Below are 11264 nucleotides of genomic sequence, written 5' to 3'. Positions count from 1 at the left end.
CATAAGAACAAAAAGAGGGTGTTTTTGTGGCATCATTGGGGCAGAGAGGTGGGCGAGGGCTTCTTTAGGCTTTCTTGAGACAATCCATTGGTCCATCAAAATAATACAATAAAAATACGACATGTATAAAAAAATAATAAAAATATGTAATTTTATAACAAAATTTATGGTAACAAAATAACAACATGCATACATGTATTTTGCATCTACTTGTTTAAGCCGAATTCGACTAAAATTAATTGATGGTGTTACAGCATAAAAATTTGAGTTTGTGTTCAATCTCTAAATTATATACTTTTAGAACAGTGGAGAAAGGCAATATTTCTAAATGTTCATTCTTTTTATATTAAACTTATTGATCATAGAAGCTAAAATTATTTTTTTCTCAAAAATATATACTAAAATTTATTCTATAGAAAAATTTATTTTACATCAAAGTATAATTATATGTGCAAGATGTGTTTAAAAAAATATTACATGTTTTCTTTTTTAAAAAAAATATTACGCGACTCTTCCTGAAAAAATTCTACAATTTGTGTGATCTAGTAAAATATATTATTGCAACTTTTAATTTTGTCAAATTTCTATTTAACTTGCATATCCCTTTTGAATAGTTTTACACACATTTCTTGCTATATGTTTATCCAATTTTACTCAATGATTTTTTATTGGATGGGTGTTATATAACCTTATAGAAAAAACAAACATAGTTTTCTCTTTGTAACTTCAGTATAACATCCAGCATCAAATACTATTTGTTAATGAAGCCCCTTCGTTTCTTTTTCTCACTGCAGGCAAGTGAAAATCCGTACAGAATGGCATTGTTACCTTGCCAACAAAGTCTGCTGATCCCCAAAGCAACATCCATGGGGCCACTTCAAAATGAACTTTTTCTAAAGTGCTATAGGTCCCCTTTTTTTCATATCCAATAAAAATGCCCCACTTATTAGATACGCAGATATCTAAATTTATTTTTTTTTTTGGGCAACTGCATGCTCAATTCCATTGTCTAATGTTCATGCATTGCCGCCTTATGGTGGACTTGGAAAGTGAGGCACTTTCTGGTATCATCATCTTGATTCAGTTTGTTATTACTTAAACTTTTTATAGTAGAGCCTTAATTTGATTGTATAGCATGTCTTGAATGATAAAGATTGCACTGTTTTCATGGAAAAAAACGGCAGCGATACTATACTTCTCTCAGGCTGCTGAGGTAGTGATCATTGTGGAGTAGATGGCATGATGAGTGTTTCTGGTTTTAATAATTGAGATATCAGTCTAAGTGGATAAGGGGGCTATTCCCATTAATAATGGGTCAAAAGCCATACAAGTTAATTCATTGATGTGGGACCTATACTATTTTGCTCAGTAACACGTGTCCTTATTTTGTTGATTGGCTGTGGAACACTGTGCTTAGGTTTACTGTACTATCACAGGATCTTCGATCCTGCCATGTAAGCAAAATAAGATAATAATTAGAGTGTATTTGGTTCGTGCTCGGAATTGAAATCAGAATGATCATATTTTCCGATGCATTTTACTCGTGAATGGATTCGAAATCAAAATTGAAATGGGATTTGAATGCTAAGTAAAAGTTCGAATTGAATTTTGAGAGATTGGAGCATATTTCCATTTTCTTTATAATTGAACTGGGAGATGGATTTCCTTGAACTAAATTACTGAAATGAGAGTTACTTATTTCCAGCCCTATTCCAACATCCTACTCTCCTCAACCAAACATGCTTTTAAATTGTTGCTTGCTTTGTGCATTAGATAACATAAAGAGTGCATTGAACCATGACATGTGGTGTGATAGGAGAATTGCAAAGTTGCAATGACTTCATCATACCCATAGAAAGATAATGGTATAGAGATGTTATCGGCCATTATATTGCACACACACATCATCTCTTTAATTAGCATCAAAAATCGCAACAATTTGCATTTTTTTTATTGTAACTTAGAATAAACTATCTTAGCATACCAACAAGAAACAATTCCACGATTTGATCAACTGTTCTTAATTTATACACAAAATTGACCATATGAAGTATTTGCACGAAGACCAAATATCATGAATAATTTGGTCGGTGTCGTTGTTGCTCAAAATCCAATTTGATGGATAGACGAGATGACAGGTGAGCTGCTTTGCTTGGTTGGATTGGAGGAGCATCGTATGGCTCTGGAGCTTACAACCACAAAAAAATATTTAGGAGAACGTCCCAACATGTCTGGTTGGAAATCCTCCGATGTTTATATCATACAAAGTTTTGAAAGGAACGAGAGATGAAAGTATGAAAGCATGATGTTATTGCTCAAGACTTGACCCAATGGATGGACGAGCTGACAGGCGAGCTATTTTGCTTGGTTGGATTAGAAGAGCATTGCATGACGCTGAAGCTAATATGTAATTACAAAAAATGATCAAAGGGTTGCCAAAACATATCCAATTAGAGACCCTTCGATGCTTAAGTCAGACAGAGTTTTAAGAGAAAATATGAGAGATGAAAGAAATATAGAAGTATGAGAGTATGATATTCTAATTTCTTGACATTTCTCGAGGACCACCATGCTTGGTATTTATAAAAAGAGAGTGTGAATCTACTTGGTTAGGATCGTGCGATTCACGAACGAATGGTTGAGCTCTTTCCATATCCACTGATCGGGTGATTAAAATATTTCTTTTCAAATGCGCCATGATCGGATGCTTTTCTTGATTGCTGATTTAGTCGGTTACGACACTCCTTTTTGGGTATGTCAAGATCATGCCGAGTTGTATTCAGTCATACTGATTGTTCGGAGATTTGATTGGCTATTGAGTTCGCTGGATATGTGTCATTGTTTGGTTGGCATGATGAGCTGTCAAGTAAGATTTTAGGAATAGCGAATTTGATCTATATCAGATGTCAATGCAATGAGCAACCAAGATGATGATTAAAAAAAAATAAGAGTGGACGAGCAATATCCACTGTAGAGTAATATTGGGTGATGTTGGGCGGCACCTAGATGAGTGTCTATGCAAGTGGTCCTTTGAGGGTTCATGAAGGTACAACTGTACAAGCATTCTAGACCTATTGCAAAATTACTCTATTGATCATTTGTATGTTAGGTTTAAATGCCTTTTTGATTTCACATGAATCTAAGGGCCTAATGGGGAACCCATTCTAGAAGAAATGTCGTGCATTTACAAAATTTTAGGACCACATTTAAACTTCGGAGAGCAGCCATTTGCATGGAACACAAAACAACTCTCCTTAAAGATCAAAAAAAACTTATTTTCCTAATTAGAGAATATATCTTGGCCATGACAAAGAAAAAAAATCTTTTATTCCATTCATTTATTAAAAAAAAAACAAGTTGTTACCCATTAAAATACCTCCACAAAGCGATTTTGTAAATCACCATTCTCATTACCTTTGAAGTGAAAGTCATCAATGAGAAGTGTAAAAGCATATCCTGCATTTCTCAATTCTCTTTTGCACACAATATTGTTTTGTTACCTTACTTGAATACATGATTATCAAAAAATGCAATCCTCTCACCAGCTATCATCCTTCTGCATCATGCAAACCACAACCACTTCCCAATTCCCAGAGTTATACAAATTTAAATCAAAGAGCTCTAATAGGATCTTGTGGATAAGTAACATTAGTAACTTTAAGATCCGAGTCTCGTACGAAAATTGTTGTAACCTCGAAGCAATCGATCAAGTTGGCCTCCCTAGCCAAGCCTAATCAAGCTAGAAGGCAAGTAAAACTTGAAGATTTTTTTTTCCAAGGAAAATATATTAGGGAAGAGAGTTTGAAGAACCATCTTCCTCCGAGGCCAATATGTTAGGAAATAGTATAATATTATGATATCGATCATTTCTTGTAGGAGGGATTGAGAGAAATGAGAGAAGAAATTTCGGTATTGGCCGTAATTAGAGAGACGAAAATATATAAATAATTGGAATCCAGATGGAGGGGCGTGGGATTAATTGGGTCGCAGGAGGGAGGGGAAAGAGAGATAGGATAATGATATTTTTGACAAGCCTTTGTAAGATCGCAAAGTCCGACACGTAATTCAAACCGAACCAATCGCACCGTCATAGCACTTCGGGGACCCCGTAAACGAGCGCCATCACGTCCGTCCAATTTACACAATCAACGGTCCAAAGAAATCGCAGCGGACGAAATCTCGTCAGGCCTCCTGGAAAGTAACGCCGTCTAAAAAATTAAAAGGTCACTGCAATGCTATATATACCGTTTTCCGGCCTCGGAAATCTAACCCCAATCTCGTTTCGCTTCTTTCGTCCTTTTCTCCCCCTTTTCCTCACACCTTAACCCTAGGCGCGGTGATCCGCGGAAGGTGAGCTACCGCCATGGCCGCGAGGTCCAAGGAGCACGACGGAGCGAGCCCAGCGTGAGATATCCATACGTCTCATCGCCTTCTATTCGTTCTTTCTCTCGTTTGATTGTCTTCTAATGTGTTCCTTCCTCCTTGTCTCTCGTTCCCAGGAAGATCTTTGTTGGAGGGCTTCCCAAGGATACGAGCCTCAGTAAGTTTCCTACAAGGGATTTTTTCTTTGATCTGTTACAATTCCTAGTCTATCTCTTTTTTGAGCTTTCTTTATGCATTGATTCAGGTAGCGTGCCCCTATAGGGTTTCTTTATATTCTAGATCTGCAGTCGGTTAACATATACCGCAATTTCTCAGGTTCTTGTTATTATTTTTAGGGTAAATAATGTTTATGAGGACTTCTTGCGCTTTTCTCGCTACTATTTGTTGTCAAATTTCGGGCTGCTTTGATGCTTATTTGAAAATTGCTAGTGGTCTTTGTGTTTTTTCTTAAACATAGAACGTAAACTGGAGGTAAACTGAAATTGACAGCAATTATAGGGTTTTGCTAATTTTTCTCTCTTGATTGATGGGTGCATGATATGATTCCTAGTGGTAGGTTGTTTTGTTGTCTATTTAGGTGATGTGCTTCTTGTTTTTTTCCTTTTTCTGTTTTTTAAGGATTAGGTGATATGCTCCGTAGAAACTGTGGAAAATATTGTTAATTAGAGTGCAGCTCTACATATTGATCCATCTTAGGTTTCACCTATTTCAACTTTCAGTTTATATATATATATATATATATATATATATATATATATATATATATATATATATATATATATATATATATCTTATACCTTGTTTGTTGGTGTGTTATTTTGTATATTTTTTCATTCTTTCTGGATATCTTGCCTTTTTTCCTTATACTGCGGCCAAGTTTTAATTTGCCTCATCCCATTTAACTTCTTGTTGTTCTGTTGGATATAGCTGTGGGTTTTGTGCCTATTTCACCACATTTAACTTATTTCCAGTGTCCAAGCACTTTTTCAGGTTGCATAATGCTTCATCTGTAGATTGATTTGATTATAATGGTATTTCTTGGACTCTGGACTGGTTGCATTTGCGGCTTTGATAAGAGAAAAGTCCTCTTTTATAGATCTCCCATGATATCTGTCCAGACTTTCTGGCACTATGTTTTCCCCCCAGTTTTTTCCTACTTTGAATGCACATTAATTCTCTTATTCAGTCTTTTTTTTTGGGAAAAAAATAGTCGGCATATTAATGCTTATTATCTTGGTCCATGTTTCTAGCCTTAGATATGACATATAATTTTTTTCATGTAAGAGTGAATGACACATGACAATCACATGAAACTTGAATACTTCTTATATTCAGTGCTTGACTATACTGTTGGTATATGTTATTTTAGGATTTCTTTTGAATTTTTAACTCTCAATACTCTTCCAACTAATGTCATCAAAGTGGCAGTCTGTACTCTCTCTCTCTCTCACACACACACACACACACGCACACACACGCACACCAGAGGCACAATTATTTGTCTGATTTTGAGAAGTGTTGCTGCTTGACTTTTTTTTTAAAACATCTTTTACTAGTCTAATTATGGTCTCCTGTTAGGCTGTACCTCTAGTTTCATGCTTCAAGAGGCACATGTTTTTATTACTTACAATTTTCTAATTTATTTTTCTTTTCATTTCTATGGTGATTCAGCAACATTCAAGGAGCATTTTGGCCAGTATGGCGACATAGATGATATTGTGATAATGAAAGACAGGAACACACACAAGCCAAGAGGTTTTGGATTTGTTACCTTTCGTGATCCTTCTGTTGTTGACAAAGTCATCGGGGAAACTCAGATTATCAATGGAAAACAAGTAAGTTTTATTAGAATGTTGGGAATGTTGTTTAGTCTCTTTAGAATTGTGTGAGCTTTGAAAAAGGCTCGTGGGTTACCTCTTCTTCACATACTGGTGGTTGCTAGCTACTTGACTACTCCACCATGCGTTAGGAAATGTTCGCTGGTGTTTTAAATCTCACTGCTTGCTCATTATTCATTTATTACCTGTTATTTCCTCCTGTCTTCGATGACTTATAGTGATCTTCTTGTTCTCATTATTGATATACACTAGATGCTTCTCTGTGTGGATAAGTAATGAAGATGATCCTCTTTTCATGTATAGCTATCTTCTGTAATGAGATCATCTTGTTCTCATTATTGATATACACTAGATGCTTCTCTTTTTGGACAAGTAATGAAGATGATCCACTTCTCATGTATAGCTATCTTCTGTAATGATGATATCATATCTTCTGATGTTATTTAAAGGTTTGCTTTTATCTAGAATATCTACTGGTAATTTCTTTCCTCTGCTATGCTTTAATGCAGTTCCAAATTTGTTTCGTTAATTATTTTGGATCAAAGAGCATGTTTTGGCATTTGTTGCTTTCCCCACTTGTTTTGTTCATTGCATTCTAAATGCATTCAACTATGTTTAAGTTAATCTGTCCTCATTATCATGTGCTGCGAGTACAAGGGCCAACATGAGGACAACTGGCGTAGAAGTTTTAAAGTTAGATGTGTGTTCTAAAGGGGTCATACATTATTTAGAACTACATGGTTGTAAGGTCTATTCTGTTTTTTTTTTTTAAAAATAAATTCAGACGAGTCTCAGAAAATTCAGCACAAAATATGGGCCACCTTGAGAAAGCTAGAGCAAAAGAAAAGCACTTATTTTTGTATGTTCATTTTAGCTTATATTCTAGGTGGTAAAATCCATTCTTTTCAGACTAGCAATAGGCAATAAAAGAAATATCAGTGTGATTGGACTGTGGATTCGTGTAATTCTGATCGCTTATCCACTAAGTTTTTGATTATAAATTATTACAAGCTAATACTTAATGGCATTATCTTTAACAGATTTAAAAAATATGGAACCTAATGAATGTTGGGTTCAATATGTTTGTGCTTGTGCACAAAAAACTGTTCATCTAGGCAAGTCTTAGACAGGTGTAGCTGGGTTCCTACCTATATAGTACCTTCAAACATTTATTTTAGGTAAATTTCATAGTTAAGTTTTAGTGTCTTTCATAGTTAATATTCCATTCTTTAAAAGCTGTTGAGATAGATGAGGATAGCAGACATCTCTTATTGGATATGGCTTGGTGGACAGTTATATGTTCATTTACTTATTTTACTAGTATTTATTTTGAGGGCCTTTTGGGCTTAAGCATTTTTTTGTCAATAATTATAACACAATCAATGATTTATTCTCAGTGTTGAATATTGAGGGGAGGGCCCATAGAGGAGAATGGGTAGCATAGTTAAACATGTGACAGAAGCAGGGGACATATATTTTAAGAAAAGCAGAGCGGCACATATTTTGAAGAAAAGCAAGGGCATGGTTCAAAAAATGATTTAAGGCTAGGAGTGACATGAATAGAGAATATTTGAGGAATTATTGCCTAAATTGTTTGGACATGTGATACATCAGCGAAATAGGAGTCTTTTATACACTTTCCCTTGACTGGAAGGCTTTGTGCGGTGAAGAATTGCTGAAGCTTCATTTTTTTTATTTAATTCGGGGGACTTGACTTTTGGTAGGTTCTAACAGTGAACTGCAGTATTTCATTTCACTGAAAACTTATGATGCCATGCTTGGCTTTGATGATCCTATACATGTGTAGTGGTTACATTTTCTTGACTAGAAGGCTTTGTGCAGTGAAGAACTGGTGAAGCTTTTTTTTTTTTTTTTTTTTAATACGGAGGACTTGGCTTTTTGAGAGGGTCTAATAGGTAGTATTATGTTTAACCCAAAAAAATTGCTGCCATGCTTTGTTTCAAGGATGCTATACATGTTTATTGGACATATTTTTCAATCTGTTAAATTGTGTCATATTTTATTGCTTCTGGAATATGGGTTTGTCTGTTTTTCATCTTTTTGTAATAAAAATACATGTATCAGCTCCAATATTTGTAAATGGTACAAAGGATGGGAATAGTGTTTCTTGTACAGCTATTCTTGTTTCTCAAGTCCATTCTCTCTTGGTTATGGACATGTGTTCATTGCCTGAAACTATTGGTTACCTGAATACTGCAGGTTGAAATTAAAAGGACTATCCCAAAAGGTGCTGCTCCATTAAAAGATTTTAAAACAAAGAAGATATTTGCTGGTGGGATACCGACAACTTTGACAGAAGGTATCATGGATTTCTTTTTGATATATTTTATAACTAATTGGCGTGCCATTTGGATACCAGTTTCTGTAACCAGTTGTTTCTTGTTATATTAAATGGAGCAGATGAATTCAAGGACTTCTTTTCCAAGTTTGGGAAGGTGATAGATCATGAGATTATACGTGACCACACAACCAATAGATCTCGAGGCTTTGGTTTTATAGTCTTTGACAACGAAAAAACTGTAGATGAACTGTTAGCCAAAAAGGGCAATATGATTGATCTAGCTGGTAGTCAGGTGAGTCTGGTACTGTGTTTGATCAAAGCTCTAAACCTCATACACTACCCACTGTCTCTCTCTCAGTGCTGTATAATAGGCTTTTATAGGTGCTTTGGTTTGTCAGATTTTCTTTGCAATGGCTTATTCGCCATCTCTCTCCCTCTCTCTCTCTCCTCTCATCGTCGTTAGAATCATTGTTTAGTATATTTGCAGGTTAATGTTACTGTAGGTTTATGGATGCTCTCATGTGGTTCTCTAGGCATTTTGTATAACAGGACCTAGGCTGATTTTCTTGCTTTGTTGTAGGTGGAGATCAAGAAGGCTGAACCGAAGAAGCCCTCTAACCCACCACCTTCTGCTTATGGTAGTGAATCTAGGGATCGTCCTTTTGGTGATGATCTTGGATTTGGCAGCTCGTATAGTGGTTTTGGCACTGGTATGTTTGGTCCTTCCTCCTATAGGACACCTGGAGGTCTTGGCCCTAGGCCTGGGGGATTTGGTGGCTATGGAGGTGTTGCTAGTGAATTTGGTGGTGGATATAGTGGTTATGGTGGTGGCTTAGGGGATTACCGGGCAGAATCTTCTCTTGGTTATTCTAGTCGCCTGGGTTCATATGGAGGATATGGCGGGGGATACGGTGGAAGTGGGTTAGGTGGCTATGGACGTGAAGCTGGGGGATATGGTGGATCTGGCTATGGAGGCGGTTATGGTTCCCCAGGTTCTGCTTATGGCTCAGGACTTTATGGCAGTAGGGGAGGCTATGGTGGTGCTGGTCGTTATCACCCATATGCAAGATAGGAAAGAAGCACTTCACTGCAGGTCTGCTCTAGATCTTTTGTCACTTCAGGTTGCACTAGTTTTGCTGGACTTAAGATGGTTCTTATTGTCACAGGCACTGTAGGCATTCTTCTAGCACCGTTTAGAGAGCCTTTACTGAAGTTTGAGCCCAGGCTGATTGATTTGTTATGTAGAACTCTATCAGGCACCTGCGATGTCTAGCAGAATGAAGTAGCAACTTCATTATGATTCTATGTCCTTTTCGTTTTCATTAGAGTTAAGACTACTTTCTGAATTAGCTTTGTTTGTAGAAATTTAATAGCACCTGTTTTGGAGACCATTTAATGACCCTTTGTTTTAGTAGATAGTATGTAGTGCCTTCAGATCGTAGTAAGTTTGCTGAGATTATGTTGTCTCCGTTCCTGCATGTCTGGCAGTTTGTGCTGGCGGCGATTGTAGTGATGCGTCTTCTGGTATCTTGCGCTGAGGCTTAGCTTTATGCTTTCTAGATTGGTAGGTTGTCTAGAGCAATTTTTTAAGCGCAAAATTTCTTTTTCGTTTTGCTTTTTCCTTCCGTGGTAAATCTCTGTTTTTTCTTTTTTGCCTGTAAAAATATCAGAACATCTTATCAGGTTTGCTCAGCCTGGATATTTGTCGTCAAGCACAACGGACTTGTTACTTCAGCCGCTAAGACAATTAAGTGGTAAACAAAGTAAATGGCTCTTAGCGTCGAACATTTTATAAGGGGTTTTGTTGATATCTGGTCGCAACTTAGCTGGTTTTATGAATGCCGCTTCTGTTTTATAGCGATTACAGCTTCCATACATCGTAGGTCTTGGTTTTCCCATATATGAAGTCTAAGGGGTGACAGTCCGTGTTACGTCTTTGTTCCTGATATTGGGGATTGTTCCGAAACAGTTCACAACATTGCCTACATTGATTTACATAGAAAAAAGAAATTTCCAACATGAATTTCTCACGATATCCAGTGCTCTGCTATACAATTCATTTTCCGTCCGTCTTGCGTTTTCCCTTCAACTTTCCTGCAAATTAAAGCGGGGTTGAACCGATTTGTGATATGATTGAAGTCTACGTTGCTGTTGGGGGGGATGTATCTTGAGCGCAACGGATGGTCCACTTGTATCTAAGTGGACATTCACGGATCAACGTTGAATGATAAAACCCATTTGCTCCTGAAAGTTGGTTGTATAATCTTTAGAGCTTTTAGAAGGAAAGGTTTATTGTTTTTACAAGAGTGTTAAAGTAGATGTAAGAAATTGCAAAACTTCTTGTAAATACTATCTGCAACATTAATTTTTTTTCCGTATTTCACTATTTGTATATAAATCAAGCGCAAAAGTAACAATAATACCAAACATGTTCACTGAAGTCCAACTAGAAAAATTATTCAGCTAGCTGTATATTCCCATTGCTCTCTTCGTGTATAGCGATTTTTCAACATAATGAAACGGCTAGGATTGCGGGAGATATTGAGCAACTTTTCCGGATAATTGTTACCATAGCATTGCTCTCGGTGATCTTCTAGCGTCTGATCATTGCATGGTGTAAGTCGTAATCAACCTTAATAATTTATATGTTTTAAGTTATTGACGTATAAAATAGCCCCTCTTTCTGCATAAAACTTTCAAAGAAAGTTTTTGTCTGATGATAGCCTAATTTAGATTGGGTT

At 36.4% G+C, this 11264-nt stretch overlaps 1 protein-coding gene across 3 annotated transcripts; it reads left to right on the top strand.

The window, feature by feature from the left end:
- Nucleotides 1–4264: 4264 nt before the first annotated feature.
- Nucleotides 4265–10318, top strand: LOC103712846 (heterogeneous nuclear ribonucleoprotein 1). 3 transcript variants are annotated; one of them, XR_005511987.1, is made up of 7 exons: nt 4265–4404; nt 4500–4540; nt 6055–6218; nt 8442–8541; nt 8643–8815; nt 9104–10087; nt 10194–10318. XR_005511987.1 is itself a non-coding variant. In XM_008799524.4 (7 exons), exons 1-6 carry the CDS (start codon nt 4364–4366, stop codon nt 9593–9595), a joined length of 1011 nt encoding a protein of 336 aa, XP_008797746.1. In that variant the 5' UTR covers nt 4265–4363; the 3' UTR covers nt 9596–9616; nt 9690–10315. The 3 variants fall into 3 exon arrangements, 2 of the variants coding, with proteins under 2 accessions (XP_008797746.1, XP_008797745.1); XM_008799524.4 differs by having other exon boundaries at nt 9104–9616; nt 9690–10315; XM_008799523.4 differs by having other exon boundaries at nt 9104–10315.
- Nucleotides 10319–11264: the final 946 nt, after the last annotated feature.

Source organism: Phoenix dactylifera, chromosome 1 (genome assembly GCF_009389715.1).
Source record: "Phoenix dactylifera cultivar Barhee BC4 chromosome 1, palm_55x_up_171113_PBpolish2nd_filt_p, whole genome shotgun sequence".
In the NCBI taxonomy this organism is placed as follows: Eukaryota; Viridiplantae; Streptophyta; class Magnoliopsida; order Arecales; family Arecaceae; genus Phoenix; species Phoenix dactylifera.
Note: the sequence above shows the minus strand (reverse complement) of the source record. Positions and strands in the feature narration are given on the sequence as shown.

Bases quoted from the DNA above. Each gene is read 5' to 3' on its own strand.
- LOC103712846 (XM_008799524.4), top strand. From the start codon at position 4,364: ATGGCCGCGAGGTCCAAGGAGCACGACGGAGCGAGCCCAGC. The intron at 4,541-6,054 runs GTAAGTTTCCTA...ATGGTGATTCAG, and splicing joins TCCCAAGGATACGAGCCTCA to CAACATTCAAGGAGCATTTT. The intron at 8,816-9,103 runs GTGAGTCTGGTA...GCTTTGTTGTAG, and splicing joins TTGATCTAGCTGGTAGTCAG to GTGGAGATCAAGAAGGCTGA.